General features: G+C 46.8%; 1 protein-coding gene across 5 annotated transcripts in view; it reads right to left on the reverse strand.

Moving 5' to 3' along the window:
• The window catches only part of TMOD1 (tropomodulin 1), a 94,136-nt gene that overhangs the window by 4,898 nt on the left and 61,331 nt on the right, over positions 1-27,907 (reverse strand). For 3 of the 5 annotated variants that reach the window (XM_014596158.3, XM_014596162.3, XM_019490701.2), the window contains exons 4-8: positions 21,719-21,838; positions 14,594-14,683; positions 7,501-7,631; positions 3,135-3,296; positions 655-798 (exon numbers count right to left, since the gene is read on the reverse strand). In XM_014596158.3, the coding sequence (XP_014451644.1) occupies positions 655-798; positions 3,135-3,296; positions 7,501-7,631; positions 14,594-14,683; positions 21,719-21,838 (647 nt within the window). The remainder of the gene's footprint in view (positions 1-654; positions 799-3,134; positions 3,297-7,500; positions 7,632-14,593; positions 14,684-21,718; positions 21,839-27,907) is intronic. The other 2 variants (XM_014596163.3, XM_019490703.2) reach the window with 1 other exon arrangement.

The raw sequence follows: 27,907 nt of genomic DNA on the forward strand, positions 1-27,907 counted from the left end.
TTGTACCTGAAAGCTTGCAAAGAATTTTTCTAACTATTTGAGCTAGTCTAGTATAAAAAAAATATCAGATTTACCCAAAGAACCTTGTCTTCCCAGGAGTATGAAGCATTTGATTCTGGGGATATATGGCCTTTCAGAACTTTTCTGTTCTAAGAAGGATAAGGCCTGGGTCCTCCCCAGTGCAGAAATCCAACCTTCCAGCCTACAGTGGTTTGGCAGATATCAGGGCCTAGTGAATCCCTTTCTGTTAGCACAGCTTCAGAGGCCACACTACAAGAGGCTTCTCCAAAACAAAAAAAAGGGGGTTTGCTATTTTTGATTTCCTTCCCTCAAGGTGTTCACAGCAAAGGAGAAGGAAGCAACGTGTGCTGCAACATAAAGTGTTGTTTGCAGTACCCTCTACACCCTCCTACTTGGACCATGAGATGAGCTCCATTAGTTGTGAGGAGCTCTAGGCAGTTATCCTTTATGTGGGTTAGCCACTTGACAAGCAAGTTAAACATACCCTCCCTTATCACCCCGCAACAATTTGTTTTCCAGTTAGAGAGACTGGCAGGAAAACCTCAGATGAATCGGTCATATTTTCCACTACAGGATCCCCGTACCACCCAGGACATGGTTTTGTCCAACAATTCAATACTGCCTTGGTTTTACCTGGTTGTCAATTCTGAGCTCTATCAGTGAAGTATTGTGCTGAAGTGCTTCAACAAGGGCAAGGATGCCTGAGCCAGAAATGAAGTTGGATTCCACATTCAAGCTCTTTAATACGCTGTTGGCTTTTAGCATGTCTGCCAGAGCCTGCCACCAAGAGGAAAGAAGCAGTGTTTGATCATGCCTTGTGAGGGATGGACCATGGTAAGGGGATTTGGGACAGCAAGGGTCAGTCCCCAGCTCCTCTACACCTTTCTGGTGTCACTCTGTCTCCATCTGTGTCTCATTAAGGAACAGTGAACCAGAAGGCGCCTCTCTTGGGCCAGAGACCAGTCCCTGCATTCACAAAAGCTGAGGATGGACCATGCCCAGCATAGTCTGTGGCATCTTGGAAGGGCGTGTTGTTGCTCCCCATACTGGCTGGGCCTTATCTTTGTACTGGGACCCCGCCCTGTCTCAACCCTTTCCACAGTGGTCCACAAAGCCATCTGCCTAGGCACACTGCCCAACCAAGGAAATGCCTAGTCAGCAAGGTAAAGGCACCACTGGCTGCCCCTCCAACTCCCTGCATTGCAGTACGCACAGATGCCCATGACACTTGGGCAGCAGAGAGCCCTGTACAATGCACCTCACACCACTGGGTTGCCTCACCAGGTAAAGGCACCCAAAACAGGCCCCTGAAACAAACACCCACTTACAGTGTTAAAGCATCCAGAGGGACCCTGCTGTGCTAAGTGCTCCAAATATGTGCAGAAGTGACTGTACCCACCCCATAGCTGACAAGCTGAATTCCTCCGCCTTTGTTTTACCTGCTTCATTTTCAAGCAAAGGACAACGCCTCATTTCTTAAAGCTCAAAATTAGTCTTCATTTACTAAAGCTTGGGGCAGCCTATCTCCTGGGGAATGGGAGGCCACACCAGCCACATTACAGGGAGGGGTCTGTGCCTTGAAAGCAGCCATCACAGACTGGGAGCCGTGTCCCTGCTGAGCTATGTAAGCACAACAGCAAGAACTGCCAGGCTAAAGGGCCCTGGCAGTGGAGAGGAAGCTTCAGTTGCATTGAGCTGGAAAAAAAGCTGGATCCCAGAGACTGATGGCAAGTAGGCCTAGGGAAGGGCCAGTGCTGGGAAAGGTCCAGAAGAGCAGGTGTGGTGAAAGACTTGTGCTGGAAGCAAAGACTAAGTTTTGAGCACCGTGCAGCGGTAGGGGGAGCATGGAGACTGCAATTAGTGAACTCTTTGGGAGTGTGTGGACTGTCTTGGGTGAGTGAGAGTCTTGGAGCCCTTTGGAGGGAGGACCAGCAAGAAGACAGGACCAAGTGAGGGCCAGGGACCCTGTGATGTAACAGAGAGACACCCACAGTGACTGCTCTCTGACCAGACTGAGGGGCGATGCCAAACACCACCACCGAAGCATAGCAGGTGAGTAGGCAGGCGGGACCTGACCCCCAGGTGTCAGCAGGGAATCCTAGGGACACAATCCCTACATGGTTACATGGAGTGTCCTCTACCTTCTTCTTCCATGGGTCTCTGCTCTTGCTTCCCCAGTGTTTGCCTAAAATGCTTCCCATCAGAGCCTCAATCACAGCCTCAGGCAAATCTTGCTTTGTGCATTTGCCCTGACTGTTAAAGACTCCTTCCCCATTACCACACCTTGACATGTTATACACTGCCCCCAGCCCCTACACCTTGCTCAGATGACTTCATATGTCACAATGCACTTCTATAAACAGCTGTTGTAATTCACCCCTTAGTGTCATCTTCTACCCTCTCCAGTGATACTCCCTACACCTCTGTATGCAGAATAAATTTCCTTCCCAGTGTGCTAATGTGTAAGGACCCAGCACATTACAATATATATTTCTAGAAGATGATAGAGCTGGAGGGTTACCTGCAAAGGGAATACATGGCCTCATGATGTCTTGCTTCTTTATCAAGTAAAGACCCAAGATTTTTTAGCATTTTTAAGTGTTAGAAACTCAGATCTTGCCTGTGAAACAATATTTACAAACTCAGATCTTGCCTGTGATCTTGCCTGGACGGCTCTTCAGGACAATTTAGGAACTAGCAGGATTATGAGATCATACATGATAAATGACTGAGATCGTGCAATCGGAAAGGGAAGATATTTAAATTTAAAATTATTTAGGTTTTTCACTTGCTTTTGTCAATACCTGCTAAATTCAAATGCCTGGAGACATGAGAGAAAATAATGTCCTTGTGAAGGATATAACACTTCCTCTGCCCCAGCAGAGAGCTGAGAAAGTCCCTCTGGGATTTGCAAATATTCTGATATTCCGAAGGTACAGAATATTTAGATTAAAAATAAACAAACACCTTTTGCATTCTCAATAAAATATAAAGGACCAATAAGCTAGTCTTTACAGGTCACTTTAAAAGAAATGCAAAGTCAGACAACGATACAATGAACAAATTTCCTACAAATGTCCACCCACCCTCTAATACTATGGTATAGTACTTACCAAAGCAACAGGATCATTGCTCCTTGTTCCTACTATGCTAAACTTGTGTACGTAGGTGTTAGTCTTGAGTGCTTTTGCATAGGCTTTTAAAGTGGGTATAGGAATATTCTGTGGAAATAAATCCAGAAAAATGATGATGTGCCACCATGACCATTCAGATTCCTGGTATATAATATAAACAAAATGTCAGATACAGAGGCATTCAACAGACATCATCTAACAAGTTCTCTTTAGAGATGAAAGTGTCACATCTGTAAAGTGACCTGGACACAAAGCTCAGAGACCTGAGAAAGGGTACTGCATACCCAAAGCTTGTCTATATCCCACCCAACTATACAGTTGATCCAATAAACGATATCACCCACAAAAATCCTTGCCTTTAGACAAAATCAGATACATCAGGAAGACACTGTAAAATAGAAACTGTAAATCATACAGAATTACAACATTCAACCAGTGGCCAGCATGTCCTAACAAGCATGGGAGCATTTAAATTCTCACCCCCGGTTAGCTAGAGACTCACATCCTGGATATAGGCAAGTTACATCTCTGCATTTTTAATTTCCCTATCTACAAGACAGGAATAACACAACTTGCCTGTTCACCTCTCCTGGTTGTTGAAGGCATTTAACTAGTTCATATCAGCAGGCGATACTGAGCATGTCAAGTGCTGCAGTTTTGCTTCTTCATTGTACTGGCAATTTTCAAGTCACAGCTGATCCAGCAGGTAGATTGGCACATCCAAGGATTCCTTGGCGCAATCAAGGCCTGACTTGGATTTGTAGAGCTGTTCTTGGGAGGTATAGTCTCTCCTCAACTCTGGCCCAAGCACCTCAAAGAATCAGGCCCACTTTCCTCCCTCAGTCACTTTTAACTTTATTAATTAAATGCCTCTTAAAGTGAAAACTTTCCATCTTTTTTTTTCAACCCAGTAGGTAATTATTGAGAAGAGTGTGATTTAAAACAAAAAACCAAAAAAACTCAAAACCAAAACATTTCCCCATTTTGAGTTCTTACAGGGTAAAAATAGTCTTTTCCTGCATTAAGTATTTAAAAACCCATTTCAGATTCAGATATTTCAAGTGAGTCTAAAAAATTAAGTTGGCTGTATCCATGGTCTCCAATGAGGATAGCTTACAGATATCCATTGGCAACAACCATTGTTAATGCTGTCTTGAGAGTAAATCAGAGCAGGGGAAGTGTCTGATCTTCTTTGGTCTGTGCTGAACAAAACAGCTCTCAAAATCTAATGGGTCTGATTTTTTTGGCAAGTGCCAAGCGTTTGGTCTCAATTGCTGCATCCAGACATGCGTGGACATTTGGTTCCCTGGGGACAACTAGCAGCGGTGCACCCTGTGCTGCCACTAGTTGTCCTTGGGGAACATCTGTGCCATGTGTGCTCTGGCACATGGTGAGTTACCTAGAGTGGGATAGGGGAAACTTGGGTCAGCACTGGGCTGGCCTTAGCAGCCTTATTGGGGTCCTGGGGGCCTCCTGGGCTTGTAGCCATGTTGCTCCTGCTGCGTAGAGCATGGCCAGCAGCGAAGCGCAGCTCCAACCAGCCAGGCTCCAGCTTTAGGCGGCACTTGCTGCTGCAGCATGTGCCACTCCACCCTTTTTTCCCCATGGGTTTTTTGACCCCTGGATGTCCAGGGGTCAAAAAACTCTCAGCGCTGCATAACTGCGGTGCCACATACCACACAGCTGCACTCACCTGGATGTGGCCAATAACTATAGCCCCTTTCAGATATCTCATACTGTCCCTTAAAAGTCACCAGTAACAGTGGAAAATGTAGGCCGGTGACTATGGAAATTCAAAAAATGGTTGAAGGTACACAGGTAACTGGGTATGGTTTGTTTTTCTTTAAGGTCTGTGCACTTCATAGATTTCATAGACATTAGGGCTGGAAGGGACCTCGGAAGATCATCGAGTCCAGCCCCCCGCCCAAAGGGCAGGAAGTCAGCTGGGGTCATAGGATCCCAGCAAGATAAGCATCCAGTTTCATCTTGAAGGTGTTCAATGAAGGCGCTTGAACAACCTCCGGTGGCAGACTGTTCCAGACCTTGGGGGCTCGGACAGTAAAGAAATTCTTCCTTATGTCCAGCCTGAAACGATCTTGTAGTAGTTTGTGACCATTCAACCTCATCATCCCTTGGGGCGCTCTGGTGAACAAACGTTCCCCCAGATACTGGTGGTCACCCCTGATAAACTTGTAGGTGGCCATCAGATCACCCCTGAGCCTGCGCTTTTCCAGGCTAAAGAGCCCCAGGGCTCTCAGCCTGTCATCGTAGGGTCTGCTTCCCTGACCTCTGATCATGCACGTGGCTCTTCTCTGGACTCTCTCAAGCTTCTTCACATCCTTTTTGAATTGTGGAGCCCAAAACTGGACGCAGTACTCTAGCTGCGGCCTCACTAAGGCCGAGTACAGGGGGAGAATGACGTCCTGGGATTTGCTTGAGAAGCATCTATGGATGCAAGCCAGCGTTTTGGTCGCTTTACTAGCCGCCGCATCGCATTGCAGGCTCATGTTCATCTTGTGGTCAATGATGACCCCCAAGTCTCTTTCTTCCATAGTGCTAGCCAACATAGCACTGCCGAGCCTATAAGGATGCTGCAGGTTTTTTTTCCCAAGGAGGAGAACCTTGCATTTATTGGCGTTGAACACCATCAGATTCTCGTCTGCCCACTTGCTAAGCCTGTCCAGGTCAGCCTGGATCATCCGCCTGTCTTCTGGTGTGGATGCTTTGCCCCAAAGTTTGGTGTCATCTGCGAACTTGGCCAGTCCGCTTCTGACTCCAGTGTCCACATCATTAATGAAGATGTTGAACAGTATGGGTCCAAGGACAGAGCCCTGGGGGACCCCACTGGTCACCGGACACCACAATGAGTGACTTCCATCAATTACTACCCTCTGGGTCCGACCCCGGAGCCAATTTTCCAGCCAGTGGATCGTGGAGGACCCAAGGCGACAATTGGCCAGTTTCTCCAAGAGACGATCATGGGACACCAGATCGAAGGCTTTTTTGAAGTCAAGATATATGACATCAATCTCATCTCCCTTGTCCAGGTGATAGGTCACCTGGTCGTAGAAGGAAATGAGATTGGTCAAGCAAGACCTACCCGCAACAAACCCGTGCTGGCTATCCCTTAAGATGTTGGCGTCGGCCAGTCAATTAAGGATGGCCTCTTTAATAAACTTTTCTAAGATCTTCCCCGGGATAGAAGTCAGGCTGATGGGCCTATAGTTAGCCGGATCCACTTTCCTCCCTTTCTTGAAGATAGGCACCACATTGGCCTTCTTCCAGTCTTCGGGCACTACACCAGAGCACCAAGAGTTTTCAAAGATCCGCGCTAGAGGCTGGGCTATGATGCTCGCCAGCTCCTTGAGTACCCTGGGGTGAAGATTGTCAGGGCCGGCTGACATGTTCCTTCACGAATTCAGCATTAATGGAGGGCAGGGGATCACCCTCACCCGGACTTCCCGGCCCTGTAGCGGGCATGGGCGTCCCATGGGGCTGATGAAAGACCGACGCAAAGTACCTATTTAATAGGTTGGCTTTTTCCTGGGCGTCAGTTGTCAGTTGCCCCATCTGGTTCAGCAGGGGTCCAACGTTGCCCCTGCTTTTCCTCCGGCTCCCCACGTATCTGAAAAAGGACTTTTTATTGTCCTTGATGCTCAAAGCTAGCTGGAGTTCAGTTGCAGCCTTGGCTTTCCTGGTCAGCTCCCTACAGGACTTGCAGTTAATGGCATCGATACTGATAATTGTGCAGATAGTAACTACATGTTACATGCACAAGCATACATATACACACACACACACACACACATACACACACATATATATATATATACACATACATACACACACATATATATATACACATACATATACACACATACATATATATACATTTACACACACACACAGGTCTTATAGACTGGAGACAAGATAGGAAAGGAGCTGAACCTCTTCTTGTTCAGCCAGTGTGAATGGACCAGATGTTGTGTGCATGTATGTGCACACTGAGGTGATCTGCAAAGTTGCATTTGTGCCCTGATTTGCTTTTTTATGTAGCATAAGAGAAATGAAAAAAAGTTTTTGAGAAAGGGCTTTTGTTTGTACATGAGAAAAGTCTCAGGAACATATTTTCTCCCAGACCTTGTCAAAACTACCTTTCTCTTCTACCTTGGCCAATTTGGCAAGAAACCTAAGAGAACAGGGACAATTTCTATGCCTTTGCAGGTCTCCTTTAAACAGAAAAACCTATAAGTTTAGATTTTATATAGGTAAAACTGGTAACGCAGCAGAGCAGTTTCTAGCAGCAGAATTGTCTGTGTAAAGTGCAGCAGGAAGGAGCATGTACCTTAATATTATTAAGGTTGACTTCCTCAAGTTCAGGATCATTGTTCTTTATTCGTTCCAAAGTTTCTTCGACATCTGTTGAATTTGGTTCTTCATCAGGAACTGGTTTGTATTGAGTGGGCTTAATCACACCTGTAATTATAAAAGAACATTTTAAGAAAGAAAAAACCCCACATACAAATGGTCAGGAAGAAGGACATTGGCTCTAGGACAGTATCAGTGCTAGTGGCTATTTTTTCTTCTCTTTAAAGACATTTGGAAAGGGGGAATCTGTCAGGTTCCTGAAGGTTCTAAAAAAGGATGTGGAGGAATATGCTGAAGGAGCTGCCAGGAAAAACCTCTGCCAAGCATGACTCAGGGCGAACTTTATACTATGGAAGACTCCCAGGAAAAGGGCCAGGAGAGACAAAGATGTCACAACCTTGTTTAGTGCCCTGAGCAATGTCTGGCAAGGTAGGAAGGCGTTGGACTTCCTTATGTCACCCTTGTCTGTTTTCCTTTTAACCTGTTGAGGAAGTAACTGTGGTGGGATCTTCTTCTTTTATTTATTTATAGAAATGAGGCCCTTGAAAGCTTAGGCATGCTGGGACGTGAAGTGTGATAGGACATCACTGTAAATGTCAACCCAAGTGCAGATGTGGACAACAGAGAGATTCATTTGTAAAAGTGCAATCCAAGTTAGACAATGACATTGACATTAGAGAAAACTGGAAGCAGAGAACAGAGAGGAAGTTTGCCTAGGGAATTCACCTGAGATGACAGTGAGGAAGCAGGAGACTCTGTATGTGAGTGTGTGCAAGGACCCTAGTGCAGGTGTGTGGTGTGCAGGTTCTTGTGGTGCATCTTTTTTTCCCCATTCCTTCCCCCACCTGCCATCTCTTTTTTTTTTTCTTTCTTCTTACAGCATAGGTGTTCTCCAGGGAGCAAAGGAGGCACAAATGGAGTATGGGTCAGCTGCTGTGACCTACATGGCATGTGCCATGTTTGTGTTCCTCCTCCCAGAGGATCAGGAACACTTCATCTGCATCAAGTGTAAGCTGGTGTCTGCCCTGGAGGAAAAGATTCAAAGGTTGGAGGCATGGGTATCCATACTGCACTGCATCAGGGACCAGGAAAATTATTTGGACAAGAATTATGAGAAGATGATACTGGGGTGGCCAAAGGGCAATGAGGAGAAGTGGCAGCGTGTGATGACGCAAAGTAGGAGGATCCCCAGAATTGAAGAGCAGTGGATTGAAGTCAGCAAAAGCTTACAGGAACTCTGGTGGAACTGCTGAGAAAAAGGCAGAGGACAGGAGGACTGAAGGCATGAGGCAAAGTAGGCAGCAACCTAGAGAGCAGGAAGTACAGGTCCCCAAGGACAGGGGCTCCAGGACCACTGTATTAAGGCAGAGAAGAGTGGTGGTGGTTATTGATTCTCTTCTGCAGGGGACAGAGGCACCGATTTGTTGTCCACATTTGGGGTTGAAGGAAGTTTGCTGCCTGCCTGGAGCCCAAATTCAGGACATTGCAGAGGGCATCCATACATGGAATGGAAGGATGAGCAGGTCACCAAAGAAGCAAACCAGGAAATAGCAAGAACCTGCACAGACAAAACGAGGAAGGCAAAAATAAAGGATGAGCTGTACCTAGCAAAGGAGGTTAAGAACAAGAAGAGTATGTTGGCCAGAAAAGAAGGCCCAAGGAAGCTGTGTGTTCCTCTTGCTAACAAGGCAGGAGGAACTCCTAACAGAAAATGCAAAGGAGGTGGAGCTACTCAAGAGCTACTTTGCCTCACACTTCACAAAAACATTAAGCTGCTGTCAGGCGCATAATAAGTATTATCTGGATAAGGAAAGGGGTAAGTTGAGGGAAGAGGTAACAAAAGAGGCAGAGAGATTTTGTGGGGTCTGAATGACTTCAAGTCAGCAGGGGTGGAAGGACTTCATCCTAGGGTACTGAAGGAACTGTCAAAGAAAATTTTCATGAAGTTGTGGGAGATGGGTCAGGTAACAGAGTACTGGAAAAGGGCCAACATAGTACCCCTCTTTAAAAAAAAGGCAAAAATGAGAGAACATAGGGAACTACAGACTGGTTCACCGTACCTCAGTACCTGGGAATTTACTGGAGCATATCTTAAGGAAGGCCATTTGTAAGGAGGAAAGGTTTATCAACAAGAAGCCAGCATGGATTTATGAAAAACAAATCATGGCAAACTTGATCTCCTTCTTTGACAAATTAACTACTGTGGTGGATGAAGGGAATGCTGTGGATATAGTGTATCTGGACTTGAGAGTTTTTTCACAAGGTCCTGCATAACTGTCTCATAAACAAATTGGAGAAATGTGAGCTGGACGCTGTAACAGAGAGCCCAGGGCTCCCTGTTCCTTTAAGAGAAGAAGCAGCCTAGCCAGGGAGCACTACAGGGCACCACAGCTGTAGGCCACCAGGGCAATAGGCTAATGGGGTAATTAGCAGGCACCTCCAGGCAGTCAGCTGACCAGATGTAGGCAGAGTCCTGGGAACATATGAGCTGCAGGCTGGGGTTGGCAAGGGAGTCTCTCCTTAGCAGCCACAGGGGTAGGAGCTCCTACCCAGGAGAACCACCCAGAGATGTTGGGCCAATCGCTTCACTGCCTGCAGGAAAATGGGGCTCAGGGAGCTCACCAGGAGCCCAGAATACTGTGTTAGGAAGGGGCAGAGGGCTTGTGTTTGTTGTGTTTATACTGGCAGTTTGGGTTGGGACAGTAGGGGAGATTTAGGGAGATCCCATTACTGCCTGATAGGCACGCAATAGCTTTGAGGCCTACCGGGGCAGGCTCAAGCTGTTACTGAGCCCAGAGTGGGCAGAGAGTATGAGGCAGCAGTGAGACAGGCCAGGGTCCTGATGCCAGAGGGACACAGACACACAGGGGCCCAGCAACCCAAAAAGACAAGAAGGAGCTAGTGCCTCAGAGCCAGGTCCAATTCAGTGGGCCCAGGCTAGAAGGCTTGGAGAGATTAAAGGGGCAGAGGCTGAAGAGGCTGAAGCCCCGACAGAGGGAACAATGGTACAGTAACACTTGTGAGGCATGGGGCATGGTGTAGGGAAGGATTTGGAGTCATGCAGTTAGCCCTTAAGGCTTTGGGTGCCCTGCCAGGCATAGTTGACTACAGAGGCCCAGTGAGGGGCCTGGGACTATAGAGGCCCAGTGAGGGGCCGAGGATCAGTGAGGACTAGTAGGGTGCTGGGGACCTTAGCGTGGGTTCAGTGGAACCAAGGCCATGCAAAGGTCCATGGCCAGCCTCACAATTTATCATCATTCCATCAAGGCGTGGCAGGTGAGACAGGAAGGCACCCAAGGAGCGGAGCATGGTCACAGAGCCTTCAGGGGACATCACAGCCACCCCTGGGGCCCCAATGTGTTACAAACATAACTAATATAAGGTGGATAGATAATTGGCTCAATAGCTAGAAGCAAAGGGTAGTTATTAATGGGTCCATGTCAGAATTGAAGGAAGTTTCAAGTAGAGTGCTATAGGGTCTGTCCTAGGCCCAGAGCTGTTCAATGTGTTTATTAATGATTTGGATGCTGGCATAAAAAGCTTCTTGAACAAGTCTGCAGACAATACAAAGCTGGGAAGGACTGTGAACATGTTGGAGGATGTCAATTCAAAAGAATCTTGACAGATTGGAAAGTTGTGCTAGAGCTGGAGGATGAAGTTTGATGCAGAAAAGTACAATCTGCTACAATTCAGGGAAAAATAATCAAAACCACAAATATAAAATGGGTGACACCTGGCTGGATGGAAGCTGTATCGTAAAGGACCTGGTAGATCACCGACTGCAGTGTGATGCCACTACACAAAAGATGAATGTGGTTTTGGGATGCAAGACATTAGGTGCAAGACATGGAAGGTGATAGTGTCTCTCGATTTGGCATTGGTTAGACCTCATCTGGCATACTGTGTGGAGTTCAAGGGCTCCACATTTTAAAAAGGATGCGGAGAAGTTAAGAGATGGTCCAGAGGCGGGCAACAAAGATGATAAAGGGTTTGGAAAGCAAGTTCTATGAAGATGCTGAGGGACTTGGGTATATTCAGCTTCTGGAAAAGGTGCTTAAGAAGGGGACATGAAACCAGTCTTCAAATACTTGAGGGACTGCTATAAAGAAGAGGGAAAGTGCCTTTTCTCTCTTGCTGCGGAGAGCAGGATGCAGACCAGTGTCTTGGAGTTGTATCAAAGTAAGTTTAGATTAGATATCCAGAAAAAGTCTTCACTGTTAGAATAGTGAGGCAATGGAATAGACTCTCCATCACTAGAGGTTCAAGAAGAGGTTGAACAGCCACTGGTCAAGGATGATGTAGGCATAGAAGGTGCCAAGTAATATGGGGCCTCTGCAGGACACGCTAGGAAATCTGGTCATCTCACCTGACGGTAAAGCTGACATATTCAACAATTTCTTTGCCTCTGTATTTCTGAGGAGGGACCCGGATATCTCCCCCACTGGCCCCCGCCAAGGGCCCTGTGGGTGGCACACCCAGGCCCAGGGTTAATGAGGACCTTGTCAGGGAACTTCTGGAGGGACTAGACGTATTTAAATCCGCAAGTCCTGATGATCTCCACCCCAGAGTGCTGAAGGAACTAGCAGGGGTCATTGCGGGACCTCTGGCACAGCTCTACAAGCACTCATGGTGCTTGGGCGATGTACCGGAGGACTGGAAAAGGGCCAATGTGGTCCCCATCTTCAAAAAAGGAAGGAAGGAGGACCCAGGAAGCTAGAGGCCCGTGAGTCTTACCTTGGTCCTGGGGAAGCTTTTCGAAAGAATTATCCTGGCACATGTCCAGGAAGGGCCAGCAGGGGAGGTTATGCTCAGGGGCAACCAGCATGGGTTCAATTGGGGAGGTCTTGTCAAACCAACCTGGTGGTCTTCTATGACCAGGTCACTAAGTCCTTGGATGCAGATGTCGCAGTGGATATAGTCTTTCTGGACTTCAGGAAGGCCTTCGACATGGTCTCTCACCCCATTCTCGGTAAGAAACTAGGAGACAGTGGTGTTGATGCCTACACGGTTAGATGGGTCACTAACCGGCTGGAGGGCTGCACCCAGAGGGTGGTGGTGGACGGGTCTTATTCGACCTGGAGGGATGTGGGCAGTGGGGTTCCCCAGGGCTCGGTTCTTGGGCCCGCAGTATTCCACATCTTCATCAGTGACTTGGGCGAGGGGGGTAGAAAACACCCTGTTCAAGTTCGCAGATGACACTAAGACGTGGGGGGAAGTGGGTACACTAGTAGGAAGGAACAAGCTGCAAGCGGATCGAGACAGGTTACAGGGGTGGGCCGAAGAGAACAGGATGGGGTTCAACACTGACAAGTGCAGGGTAATGCACCTGGGGAGGAAGAACCAGCGGCACGCCTACAGGCTGGGGAACTCCCTTCTTGCCAGTGTCAAGACAGAAAAGGATCTTGGAGTCATCATTGATGCCACAATGAACATGGGCCGACAGTGTGGGGACGCAGTCAGGAAGGCTAACCATACCTTGTTGTGCATCCACAGATGCATCTCAAGCAGGTCCACGGAGCTGATCCTCCCCCTCTATGCAACACTGGTCAGGCCGCAGCTGGAGTACTGCGTCCAGTTCTGGGCGCTGCACTTTAGGAGGGATGTGGCCAATATGGAGAGGGTCCAAAGGAGGGCCACCCACATGATCAGGGGTCAGCAGGGCAGGCCCTACGAGGAGAGGCTGAGGGACCTGAACCTGTTCAGCCTCCAAAAGAAAAGGCTGAGAGGGGATCTAGTGGCAGTCTACAAACTAATCAAGGGGGACCAGCAGGCATTGGGAGAGTCCCTGTTCCCCCAAGCACTCCCGGGAGTTACAAGAAACAACGGACACAAGCTAGCGGAGGGTAGTTTCAGGCTAGACATTAGGAAGCGCTATTTCACTGTCACGGCGGCTAGGACCTGGAACCAACTTCCAAAAGAAGTGGTGCTGGCTCCTACCCTGGGGGTCTTTAAAAGGAGGCTGGACGAACATCTGGTCCGGGGTCGTTTGACCCAAATCACCATGGGGGGAAAATGTTCATCTAATATACAAGGAAACCTCCTTAAATACATTATTTATCATTCAACTGCTGCCAAAAGTAGCATTTGCTCAGCAATGGAAACCAACTATGAAGTTGATTGAAAGCAACCAATACTGAACATGACTTTAAAACACTTGGCCCATATTGGGCAAACATACTGATGGGAACCTCCTACAAGGAAAGATTAATGCAGAACATCTGAATAAAATGTATGTGAGTGCCCATTGTGCGTGATCCCCCTCAGTGCCAACTCTTTTTCAAGTCATGGTGAGCCACTACACTGAATACATTTCAACTTCCCCTTCACTCCCAGAGCTGAGCAGTGCCTGCCTCTCCCATTTCCAATGATTCTTGTTTCTTTACCAGCCTTAAATGTCTGGCAAGCATCACCAAATAGGGCCCCAAACAGATTTATCTTCCTTGTTGTAACAGTGGTAGGGTGACATATTCAAGGTAGGCTTCCAATAATCAGATTCTTCACCTGGAAATTTATAACAAATTTATAAATTTTCCATATATAGAATCCAATTATTAAGGGGTCATATTATATTCATGGCCATCTTGTATTTGAGTAAATATAATACAATCTAAATGCCAGTAAATGTCCATTTGAAACCAAAGTTGTTTTAGGTTCAAAGTGAAACAAAATTCCCTGCTGAAATTTGCCAAACAGAAATTTGAAGGATGGATTTCTTCATCTTCGTCTTTTCAAGCTTCTCATTGACTTTTGAGCAAGGAAGCTTCTGTCCAAGTTCTAGAAGGAACTATCCTGACCTCTACAATCACTTACAACACCATCCTATCATTGGGGATGCTACAGAGCAAAATAAATCCCCAGTTACTGGGTCAAAATGAAAACCCTCTGCTATCGCAGGTCTGGCAATAAGGGAGCTTACTGCATTTTCTCACAATTCATATATGAGTATGATAATGATGAAAGCCAACAGAAAAAGGTATTATTTTCAATTATTTACAATCAATAGCTACCAGCAGCTTTGAATCTTTCATCCAAATACTCCAGACCATTAAACAGCTGTAAATCATACTTACTATTCAGACCTTCTTTGTTAACTATAGTGCTGCTTCCAAGTGCCTCATAATACTGCTGGTTACTCATCAGTGTATGCATGCCAAGAATAGCTACATTAAAAAGAAAGAGAATAAAAATGAGTTATTGCAACCCCTCTCCTGGGAAAAAGATGGATCCTGGCAAAGCCTCATATCCATGACTGCCCAGAAATTATTTAAAATTCTATTTCAGCATTAAGTAATTTTCTTTTGTACGCTGAAGAGCCAAGAAGACGGCATCTGTGCCCCTGTTTTGAGAATCAGACCCAGCTGACATTAGGTACTGATAGCACTGTGACCCTGTAACCAGCATGTCCCATTGCGTGTTACATCAAGGTAGCACAAACTGTTTATGGAAAGGTACATGCATCAAGAAAGCAATCAGTATATTAATTCCAGAAAATATTAAATGGATAATCAGCATGGGAATGGTTACCCAGGAACAGAGTGGGATGGACGATCTGAGCTGTAGCCTGACATGAAAGTGAGAGGAAGAATAAACATCAGAAAACACAAGCATCCATGCTCCAAAGTAGCGAGCCTTGCAGAAACCAGGCTGTGCGCTTTCAACACCAGACAGCAGCATGGAACACAGCACATTCAGCAGGAGAATGAGACATTCCCACCCAATCAAGTACAGAACAACATACTAATCCTAAAGTGTAGCAGCTTTTTGCTTCATGCATTCTGTTTGTACCCCAAAAAGAAAACTAGAGGGACAGCTTGGAATTTCTCTTTGTGCTTTAACATGTTGCAGTAGAAAACTGGACTGCAAAACCCTGATGAAGAGCTGATGTCCCTGTTGATTTACTCAAGGCAGAAAGAAAAACAGTATAAACAGAATTAAAATGCAGCAAGAACACAAACCAAATGTCAGATTTCACTCTAGTTTTCTGAATCAATGTACAAATGGAGACAGAGACATGCCCCTCTGAATTTGCCCATGTTCTCTAATTTTAGCAGTCCAAGAGTTAAATAAATAGCACAAGGAAAACGGAGGCAACCAGCCAAACAAATATTTTATAGAAAAATCCTGCTGCTCAGAAAATCCATTTTGGGAAAAAAATGTTAAGGATTTAGAATGTTTATAAGATTTTATATTACATGTTATAGATGTGTGTATGAACACTCGTATTCAGGCTGGATATCTCACTAGAAAAAAGAACAAGTCTTTACCTAAAATTAAAACAGAGGTGAACCTACAGCAGGGTCCCCAACCTGGTTATGTCTCTTGCCTCATTCCATGAGCTGCTCTTCTAAGCTCTCCCCGGCATCAGCAGCAGAGCTGATGAATCATCCCTGTTTTGCATGGTATTTTGGCCAGAGATCTAGAAATCTCAGGGTTCTTGATACAGACCAGATCCTGAGGACTCCAGCGCACAAAAATAATTTCACTATTGTGAATAGCCCCATTGAGTTTATTGGGACTGCACACCTGGGTACAACTATAAGCGGCAAGTAAGTATCCATAGAATTGGGATCTCCATGAATATGACTTAGAGGTCTTCTGCTGGGACCAGATCTTGTATTTCCTAACAGGAAATACAAGAGGGATCCATCTGAAGGTTTCATTGTGCATCTGAACTGTGAAGTGCTTTTCATAACCAAAATACCTGTTCTGTTACATAGGAATGGCCACATTTCTATAGGTGCTAGGATAAATAACTGCTGACTTAGAACTACCAATATCCACAATTTAATTCATTAGGACATTTAAATCCCTGATTCCACTTGCAAATTGGGTATATGGATGTCCTGTGACCTGAAATGCAGGTGCAGATAATTACTATTTTGAACTTGCACATGTAACTATGCTCTGGATTTGCACCTGCAAGCAGGAAAACTGCTGGCTGGAGACCTGGACCTTCTCACATATTAAACCAGGGCACAACATAGAGAGCAGCATATCATCATAAGTGAAGGGAGATTCCTACATGCTTGTGTTCCACTTTCTGTACAGAGGCAGCAGGAAGACAAATGACGCAGGCCCAGAAGTAAGTTTCCCAAGGTGTGGGCTATATAAGGAGAAGACGAAAAGAGGTACGACGGGACAGATAGGCTTGATTTATTTCTGGGAGAACATGATTAATTATAATGTCCATTATTCTTTTTGATTATGAACTGATTTCTGTTAATTGTTCTCAAGGGAAAGGCATTGTATAAATGTTTATGGTTATCTAAAAAATATTAGGTCATGGAGGAATTAATAGAGACATGGAATGTATAGCCTCAATAATCCAACAGGGTTTGCCCCTCAAGTGACCCTAATGTACTAATGTATGCAGTGTGCTCTATATCCAGGCAGAAGTTATTTAACAATCTCTAGGAATGGAAATTTAGTTATTATCAACACTGAGGTTCAGTACAAGTTGTACTGTACCATGTCTTCTTTGGCTACTTTCTCGGATATATAATCTTGGCAATATATATAGGATACTTGCACCGAAGAATAGTGTACCCTAGAATTTGCTATGAAGGAAAACGGCAGCTTTCAAAACAAAGCAATCAGTACTGGGAGATGGGAAGGAACCCCCTGCTCTGGAGTTTAAAACGCCATTTTTATAGCATAGCAGAACTTAGCTAAGAGGATGGGGATGGGGGGAAGCCAAGACAAAATGGTTTTGACAGAACACAACAGAAGCCTTAATGCACAATTGCATTTCTAATTTGGAATATGGCACTATACAGCAACAGCAAGTTCACTAGCATGGTTATCTTACAGGACCTCTGAGACTTTCAATGAGATGGATGATGCCGTGAAGTATGGAAGGCACAGAATGTAGGCTGAAAAAAAGTTTAAACAGGTATGGGTCAGTACTGGAGAATTATTTATTAAATGTCTGTGAACATGAGGATCAGCAAGGGGAAATGTCGGTGTTTAGTCAATTTACTGAGATTTATTAACATGCATCCTTGGTAGGTATATGCTTAGGCATGTTTTCCCTCAAGGGCCAGCTGCTAATGTCAGTGCAGCACAGAGGCTCAGATGAACATCAAGCCTCAGTTTAGCAACACCTAAGAGGTATTGTCATCAAACTCAATATATTTCCTCATGAGGGAAGAGCTCCAGGGCCCAGGGATGTGACCAGCGAAGACAAGGAAAAGTTGGTTGGTGGATCTTCCAGTCAGAGTTAAGCATGGTAATACTTTAGCTGTGAGCTTAAGAAGCTTGTCCTCTCTGCTGCTTCCTTGAGTTGACTGAGGAGGAAAACTCACCTTCTGTCTGACATGCCTCTGTCAGTACACAAGAAGCTTGGCCCAGAGCAGTGGGAACCGCTCCAGGCCATGAGGACTTACAGAAGCAAAAGCCATGTGCAATTTTCCCATAACAAAAGCCCCAAAGGGCTGCCTGGGCCAAATCCAGCTGTTTACCAATACATGGAGGCTCAGAAAAAGGTAAACTCTTGGCGGGGGGGAGGGGGGAGGAGGAGTTTGGAGTGCTGAACACCTGGTCACACACTGATCTCCCAACTCTGCCATTTGACAAATGAAAGACAACAGGCCTAGCTCCTGTCCTGTCCTGTATTTCTCCTTTCAGACAGAGAAGGGGATGTATATAGATGAGTGAGTATATAGGGCAGCCTGGCCAGGGAGCTGGTTGCCAATCTCTAACTCGGATCTAAGCCGGCCCTAGCTTTGTTACACAGTAATTTTGGGCAGCTCCTAGAGCTCTTAACACCTGGATTGTACCTAAAACTAGTTTTAAGTATTCCTTATAAGGCTCAATGTTGTGCCACTCCAGGGCAGGATTCTCACCCGTCCAGCGTTACCCAGCTCATGTTACACTAAGGTGTAGCCTAGAGTGGCTACACCTTAGTGTAAATGGCCAACCTGTACCTGCTCCCCCACTGGCCCAGATTGGGCCTGCAGGCTCCCCCCCCCCCCCCCCCCGCTCCAACCCCACTCTGCCCAGTTCCTGGTTCACTGACTCCCCCACTTGTGGCTGCCTAGGCTGTCTCTGCAAGGCAGAGAAGGCAGGGAACTGTTAACCTGCCTGACTGTCTTCCTACACTGCTGCTGCTCTCTGGGCTGGCTCAGCTCAAAGAGCAGTAGCCCGGGTTACTGTGAACTGCACAGATGTTAATCAGTGTTACTGCTAGCTCAGGTTTGGAGCAGTTGGACTTCAGAGCAGCAGGGGCTGGGCAGGCAGATTAACCCTTCCCTGTCTGTTCCCCTGGGATAGGCAGCCTGGGCAACCACAACTAAGCGGCAGTGGGAGAGGAGGGCAGGGGAGCCTGGAATGGGAGGGAAGTTGGGGGATACTTACCTTTCAGTCCTCCAGGCCCTACTGGCCTGAAGTGTGACTGCTCCAAACTTGAGCTAGTACTAACACTGATTTGTGCAGTTCACAGTGTAATGTGTAACAAGGCCCTTAGAGCACTGGGGCTGCTCTAAAACCAATCAACTAGTAACAGTTCCCAACAAACCACCTGCCAGGATGCACCTGCCAGCCACCTCTAACCAGGGGAAAGGAGTGGAGAAGGACCTGTTGGGGACTCATCAGGGGCTTGGGGCTGGTCTCTGCTTCCCTTGTGTAAGTATATGCTGAGGAATCCTAAAAGAAATCCTGCCCTCTGCCACTACCAGCTTGTCTGTATTTTGCCACAATTTCTGCAGACTAATACAGACTGTAATGTGCACTGTCCTGATACCAGCCAGGATAGGAAGCTCAGGCATGGTGAGGAGGGAAATAAATCAGGAAAATAGATCACCCCAAAAAATCCAACTGGTTTCAAAACCACTGAAAGAAAATCTGTAAATCCTAGGAAGAACGGGCCAAAATAAACCAGGAAGGAAATATACCTCTGGGAGTATCATAAATAACTGGGAAGAAAGTATGCACTTGTAAGCTGTTCTCAAAAATGCGAGTCTGCACTGTTGGCTGTTATGTATTCCTCATTTGAATGTGTCCTGTTTAACTTTCAAGTGCTGGTTCTTCTCATGCCTTTTTACACTAGATCTGAACAACTTTTATTCCCTGGAATATATACAGGAATCAAAGCTGCTTATGATCTCCTTGTTGTCCCTTAGAAACTCCCTACTCTTCTTGGGCTCAGTCATTCCATATCAGATGGACCATGGTACTTTCCGGCTTGGAGTCACCCTGCTCTGTAGCTATTAGCAAGAGCTACAATGAGAACAAAACCTTTGCAAAACACTGGTAGAAGGCCACGAATAAACTGAATCCCTGTATCCCAGGGGCAGGAAAAATACAGCCTGTGGGCTGTATCTGGCCTGCCAGGCCATTCTATCCAGCCTGTGGGGTTCCTAAAATATTTAGAAAATTAATTATTATCTGTGTGTGGCTGCCTGTGAAAGATGACAAGGCACCAGTAGCAGCAGGACCCAGTGACTGAGCACCAACGCCCACTCAGCCCCACCCCGCCCTCAAGCCTCACCCAGAAGCCTCTGTGGCTTCTGGTCTGGTGACCCTTTGACTGCTCCCCACCCTCCGTCTGTCCAAGTGGAAAGTTAGGTAACATCAGATGGAGGGAGTGGGGGAAACCACCACAATTGGGGACCCAGGCTGAGCCAGATCCATGCAGCATGGAGTTGGCAGGGCCCAGCCAGGTGGGAGCAGGGGAGCAGAAACCTACATAAACCACCTACACCGTGGGGCCCATGCCAGACTGGGCTGGTTCCGTGCCACACCGTGCAGTCCTGGCCATACAGCTGGGTACCATGTGGTGCTGGCTGAGGTGGGCTGGAGTTAGAGCAGTGGGTGGGAGGTCAGGAGGTGGGAAGTGGTGGTGGGCAGGCAGGGGGGAGCAGGAAGCAGCCAGTGGGTGAGAAGCAGGAGCGGGTGGACAAGAGGCAGGGTGGGAAGCAGCAGATGAGGGGGAGCAGTGGGTGAATGGAAAGAGGCAGTGGGGGGGAAGTGGGGGCAGCAGCTGGGAAGTGGTGCCTGGGAAGGGCAGATATGCGGGAGGGAAAGTAAGGGAGTGGCAGCAGTGGGCAGGAGCGCAGAGCCTGTGCTGGTGCCCTGGGGCCAGTGGGGACCCAGAGTGGGGTGGCAGGAGTGTAAAGACTGGGTGCGGGGTCTGCCTAGATGCATCGCATGAGCCTCACATGCAGTCCATGAGAGGCGCACATGATGGAGCTGGCAGCCTGGCCCTGTCTGTCTCTCTCTCCCACCCCACCCACCATACATAACCCCACAGCCTCCCACTGTCCCCACTCCAACCACATACCCCTGACCCATCCACACCCACCCACCATACCCACACCCACACCCACTCCCCAACCACATCCCCCACATAGACCCTCTTACCACCATACGCAATATACAAGAGTAGGGCTGTATTTTGAGCTATTATGCAATTGCCTCTAGATACACTATGCAAGCACACATACATTAGGACAAAAATATTTTTAAATAAAATTAAAATAAGTTATAGTAGATGTTTTATTTTTTAGTATATGATCTGTGTGTGTGGGGAGGGGGGTTGGTTTCAAGATAGCAACAACCTCCCTCCCAAAAGGAATATTTCTGGGGAAAGGGAGGGAATTCTGGTGGCAAAGGTTAGAGGTGGAACTTCCAGTCCCAAGATGGTAACTAGGGGGAGTGGCACCCATCAAGGGGTGGGGCTACCCTTGCAGCCCTCAACAGCTCACCAAAACTTAAGTAGTCCTCCACCCGAAATAATTGCCTGCTCCTGCTGTATCCCCCTCTCTCCCCTCTCTTTTCTAATCCACCAGTTCTCCTCAGGTAAGGTTCCGAAAGTTATCCCAGTTTGCAATGGGTAAAACTCAGAATTGTTTCTATGTACTTCACTTAAAGTATCCATTGCAAAGTAGTGTATTCTCCTCTCCTCACCCCCAAGTCACACTCCTAGTAAAATCAGACCGTCTTGAAAAAAGATTGATGGGTATTTCTCTTCAGTCTATACTTTCTTTCTCACCACTGAGTAAATCCCATCAAACCCTTTTATAGGTGCAGGGCAGACTTTATGACCAAAACTTCCCTCACCTGATATGACAGCCTTATACAAAAAGCAGAAAGCAACATTTGTGAAGTCAGTAACCCATTACCTGAAAGAAGAGCCAATGAAGAGGAACAATGATAGACAAACATGGGATTTGCCTGCCCATGACACTTGATCTTACCAGCGATATCACAGAGTTCTGCATCAGATGCATTAGCAAGGGCTTCCTCCAGCTCTGGCTCCAGAGTGACGCTTTCCAAAACAGGATCAATTGGCTTCTGCTTGGGGACCCATGCCTTCCCTATAAATAGAGACTTATGTCACTTGCATTCTGACTGCTGGTGCTTGCAAAATCAGATTCACTTGCTCCACAGATTCACTTCAGATGGATTCTGGGCAAAACACACACCAATGTTGAGGATGAAAGGGGCACATTAGCAGTACAAGGGCAGTGTTTCTCCCTTGGTGAGCAGAAGAATTCTCAGAAGAACTAGAGTCATGGGGCCTTGGCCTCAGAGCTCTGGGAATTCACCCTACATTAACTTAAAATGGGTTTCAGCCCTGGCATCTGTATCACCAGTGACTTGCTTAACTCCTTGGGCCAGGAAGGTTTATTATTTTCTGGATTCTGTAACAAATGTTTAATCATTGTTTCATACACAGGATCATAATAGTGCTCAGCACTCAGACACACCTGACCCCTCTAAGAAATCTCCCTGTCTGAAAATATCCAAATGCAAGGATGCTTAATGCCTGGCCCGCGGGCCAAGTCTGGCCTATGTAGCCAGGACTTCTGGCCCACAGAGCTCCCAACAGGTCCAGAAATTCATTGTCAGGGGAGCAGTGACAATACTGCCATCCCTCCCTTTCTGCCAAATTCCCAAGCCACACACAGCTGGGTTAGGGGCCAGGCCATGCCCCCTTTTCCCCATGATGCAAGATCAGGTCTATAGAGGAACCAGGCACTGCTCTTCCAGCCACTGGGGCAAAAAGATTGAGCACCACTGTGTAAGTGCATTTACACCATATTATACAACATGACTCCCTCGCAAGATGTGAACACTCCTTACACACCTTCTCCTGTTCTGCACATGCCAAAGGCCCAAAACATGACATATGGTTGATTTATGGCATGTCCCTGGTGATCTCACAAGCTCAGTCTGTGATGTGCTCATGAGAGCGGTGCTGGGCATGTGTTGTGCCACTCATAGTGGCCGCATGACATTTTTTTGGCATATATGGAGCAGAAGCAAGCAGGCAAAGAGTGTATTCACATGGCAACACTCCATAGGTCATTCTGACAGCATGCAGACTCCCTATCCAAATAACGAGGATAGAATATAGCGCAAAAAACAAACCAGTCCAGAAATACAGACACACTACAGCATTCTGCCCAAAGTCTGATAAAGTGCGCAGCAGCCTGGAGCTGGGGAACATCAGCTTCATGGAAGATGTACCATAGTGAATGCCTTCTCAGGGACTTCGGAATCTCCAGGCCATTGCATCCACTCCACAAGACCCATACCCACATGCAATCCAGGAGAAAGAGCTGTAACAGCCTCACAGCTCTTCCATATCTGAATTGCACTGTGATTTTACAAGCCAACTCTGGCTTCAACATACACTCAACAGGTTATGAGTTCAGTTTGTCTCTTGGACACACTGGAAAACATTACCATGGCTTCATTAGAAACAAAGGCAGGTCCCAAAATAAGCTAACACATTTTCCACAGATTTCTGAAGTTGGTGGTTCAGAGATGAAAGCCCAGATTCAAACTTGTCCATACAGATGCAAGTCTGAACTTCCCTGTTTCCCATCTGGATTCAGTTTGGAGATGGATGAAATCTTGTGGGACATGCTGACCTTTTAAGATTTCCACCATCTGGAAGCAAAGTTGCACAGGAACTATTTGCAAGTATTGGGTTCTGACTAATATGAACCCAATGACTTGCCTTCACCCAACCAGGAACTGATGAGCATCTTTTCAACACATCTCCAAGAGGCAAAAAGAGAAAAGGAAAGACACAGATATAGTTACCCTGACGTTTATGCTGCTAATAATAAATGCAGATAGGAGAAAGGGAGGAGTGGTACTGAAGACAAGAATGGATGTGTGCAGAAGGGTCTGAGTAGAGCAGATGAGGAAGAGAAGATGGCAGTGCACAGGGGGCAGACCAGTGTGCGTGGTCAAGGGAAGTGGTACTAGGAGGAGCAATCTCTACTGGCAATTTAACAGGGTACCACAGGAGTGCAACTGAACATTAGGCATTATATCACCACAAGGAACATTAAAAGCATCAGGGAAAGAAGCTGAGGTTTGAGGATCAAGACCACAGATATGAGGAAGCACCCAGATAAAAACCATATGGAAGATATTGTTGAATACACCCCTGTCTTGTTACAAAGGAGGTAACAAAGGCTCATAAAAGGTTACATGATTTGCCTAAGGTTACAGAGGAAGTAAGTGTTGGCCCATCATAGCAGATGCAAGAGTCAAATTCAGGCCCTCTGGCTCCCAGGTTGAGACATTATCTACCCTTCCCTCACTGTGGAACTGGCAATGCTGACTAACCAATGACTTGACATCAAGAGACATTTTCTTGACAAGCTCTAAGTGGTTACGATTAACATCTGCTAAAGCAGAACTAAACAACAAACATAACTGGCTCTGCCTGTGGCAGGAATTAAGACAGGAGTAGCCACCAGGAGAAAATATTTTATTTGTGGCCTTCTACTCAGAATTTGCTTGAACCCCACATGCATCAGCAAACAAGTAGCTCCCAACTGTGAGACACAGTGCATGCCTGGTTGTGTGCAAAGCCTTGCTGATTGGAACTACAAATGGGGTCGGAGGCCCTCCACCTTCCCAGAAGTAGCTGCAAAAGTGATGAGGAGAGGATAGGCCAGCTGAGACCATCACACTCAGATTTCACCTAGCCTCAGGGTGCAGGAATCCCCAACATGACTTCCCTGGGGCTGCCCTGGAACAGAGGTGGACAAAGAGAACTTCCCCGAAGCACTGGCTAGTTTTGCACCAGCTACTCCACAGACCCCTCTATCTAGTGCTCTGGGTCCTTTCACCCCTCTATCTAGTGCTCTGGGTCCTTTCAAGTCCATCATCCTTTTCCCCAAACTAGAAGAGCAGCCCAGCCCAGCAGGAAGGGAGTCAGACACTCTGAGTCTCTTCCCAGCTCTGCCAATAGCCTGTTGGGTGACCAGAACTAGAAAGAATATCTTTGGGCAACATCTGGACAACCTACTAAGGAGGACTTTGACTTAGGCTCCACAGGGCATGGTGAATAAACCTTCCAGCAACAAAGCAAACAATCCAGAGAGGAGAAGACTGGAAGAAGCAGCTCAACACAGGGAAACGGCCACAGAGCCACAAGACAGCAACAAGGGATGAAGAAGGGAAGTGAGTAGGTCAGAATGTAAAATACATCCACTGCATGTATTTAAATATGAGAAGTGTGGGCAGCAAACAAGCTGAAAGTCATAGCCTGTGAAAAGAACTATCATCTGATTGGTATCACCAAGATTTTGGTGGGGTGGCTCTTAATACTGGATCAGCAACACTAAGGGGCACACTCTGTTTCAGAAGGACAGGGTTGGGAGAAAAGGTGGCATTCCATTGTGTGTCAAAAATATAGGCATTTTATACAAAATTATACAAAAGTTATGAGATAGTAGTGATGGGAGACCTCAATTTTCCAGACATCTGCTGGAAGAATAATACAGCCAAACATAAAATGTCAAGGAAGTTGCTAACTTGTGTGGAGGACAACTTTCTGTTCCAGAAAGCTGAGGATATAATTAAGGGCACTTACACAAGTTACATTTTTCACCCTGAAAGTGTTCTACAGTTGTAACATAATACACACGCATGGCTACAGAGCAGTTTTAAAATGGCCAATTGCACAAAAAATTAAACCTGGTCAAATCAGGTAATAGATGAAGGTGTTCTAAAGCAGAGCACCTTAGGGAACTTGTATTCTCTCCAGGATTACTTTTTCCCACTTTATGTTTTTCCCTGCTCTAACTCATGGTGCTTTACACAAAGAATCATAGGTTAGAGCACTCCCCCTCCCCAACTTGACAGATGTTAGCTGGGAAGAGCTGGGGATGGGGGGAGGGCCAGAGCCTGCCTGCACCAGCCTTAGCCAGCAGGTGGGGGCACTCCAGCAGCCTCCAAGGAGGCTGTCAAACCGCCTCTCTCCCCAGCCCCCACCCAGCTCTGGGGCTGCCAGCAGAGGAGGGAGGGGGAGGAGGAGGGAGCAGCCTGGAACTGCTGGCTGCTTTACTTGGCCAGAGCTGGAGTGGGGGGAGGGTAGAACAGAGCCCCCTTGCCTCGCAGGCTGCCCCCAGCTATCCCATCTGGGGTATTGGGGGGAGCTGGGCTGGGCCCAGGAGGCAAGGGGACTCCATTCCACACCGCCCCCACCCCCCGACCCTTGCCAGGCAAAGCAGTCTGCAGCTCTGTGCTGTTCCCTCCTCTCCCCATCTGACAGCCCCAGAGCTGGAGAAGGAGTGGGGCTGGGGAGAGGGGTGGTTTGGCAGTCTCCTCAGAGGCTGCTGGAGCACCCCTGCCTGCTGGCCAAGGCCGGTCAGCAGGCAGGCTCTGGCCCTCCCCAACCCCTCCCCCCAGCTCTTCCCAGCAAATGTCTATCAAGTTGAGGGGGGGTGCTCTAACTCATGATGCTTTGTGTAAAACACTTCATGTAAAGTACCATGAGTTGGAGCAGGGCCCTAAACACCTGAAGGCACCCTAAGGAATCATCTGTCTTCAATCTTGTCCTGACCAATAGGGAAGAACTGGTGGAGGATGTGAAAATGATGGGGAAACTTGGGAGGAAGTGATCATGATACGAGAATTCATGATCCTGAGACTGGAAAAGTGTGATGTCAGCAGAATTCAGGCACTGGCTTTCAAAAAGGTGGATCTAACTGACTCAAGGAGATAGTAGGCATAGTGAAGACAGATTTCCAGGAGGGCTGGAAGCTTCTAAAGGGCACAGAATTGGAAGCCCAATAAGAAGCTTATTCTGACACTAGAAGCACATGGGACATGGCAAGAGACCAGTGTGGCTGCACAAGGAGATTCTAGGAAGCTTCAAATACAAAAGGAAAGCATATAGATGATTGAAAGATGGAGAGGTCACCAAGAAAGCATCCTGGAAAATAGCAAGAATGTGAGGGGACAAAATCAGAAAAGGCAAAGTTTAAAAAAAAAAAAAAAAAAAGCTTCAGCTGACAAGGGAAATTAAAGACAACAAGAAGAGGTTCTAAGTATGTTGGCCAGAAAAAGAAAGAACAAAGTGAATGAGCCCAAGAAGGATGATAGTTTTTAAAAGGCACAGCATTGAGAGTTCAAAAAAAGCTATTCTGAAGTAATGGAAGCAGAAAAACAGCAGGAAACTAATATAGCTGCATAAGAAGCTTCATGGATGCCTCAAAATCAAAATCAAAAGGAAAATGTAGGGACAGTGGAAAGAAGGGTGAGTCACTAAGGAAGTATACCAAGAAATTACAAGAACTTGCAGGGACAAAATCAAGGAGGCACAGGTAAAAAGTGAGTTATACCTGGTGAGGAAAGCTAAGAAAAACAAAAACATAAATGTGTCAGTCAGAAGAGAAAGGCTAAGGAAACTATGGGTCCACTGTTAAATAGCCAGGGAAAACTTAACAGAAGATGCAAAGAAGATGGAGCTGCTCAACATCTACTTTATCTCAGTCTTCACAAAAAACTAAGCTACAACCAGATAGCTAATAAGGATTATTTGGATGAGGACAGGGACAAGCTGAGGAGGACTGGGCAGAAATTCAGGGACAAGCATGGTCAGGAAGCCAGGTCAATCCCAGATGGGTCTAGGAACAAGTGGAGTCAGGAAGCTGGGAGATCAAGCAGGGAGCAGAGTCAGAGAGCAAGCCAGATCATGAAGCCAGCAGACCAAGCAGAATCGAGTCAGAAAGCAAGCCAGGTCAGGGAGCAGAGAGCAGCAAGGCAGTCAGGAATCAGGTTGAGCCCCATTTCCCAGATACTTCTTGTTCCTGCTCAGGAGCTTAAATGGGGGAAGTGAAGGGTCAGCTGCCCCTGACTAGCCAGTCTGGTAACTGGGAGTGTGTGGAGGGCTAGGTCCTGATGGAGGTGTCAAGCCAGCTTTGCCCAGTCTGGGTGGCCAGCTGTAGGGTGGAAGGCCAATATGAGCAGTTGTGCTAGCTAGACTAGGCCCCAGGTTTGAGGCCATGGTCTAACATCACCTCCCTGCCCCCATATCAGCCCCTGGGGAATGCTGGGTCAGGTTTCTGTGGTATTAGTTTTCCAGCAAGTCAATGGTATGGATGTATAGTTTTTCAGGTCTGTATCCTTCC

Source organism: Alligator mississippiensis, chromosome 3 (assembly GCF_030867095.1).
Source record: "Alligator mississippiensis isolate rAllMis1 chromosome 3, rAllMis1, whole genome shotgun sequence".
Lineage (NCBI taxonomy): Eukaryota > Metazoa > Chordata > Crocodylia > Alligatoridae > Alligator > Alligator mississippiensis.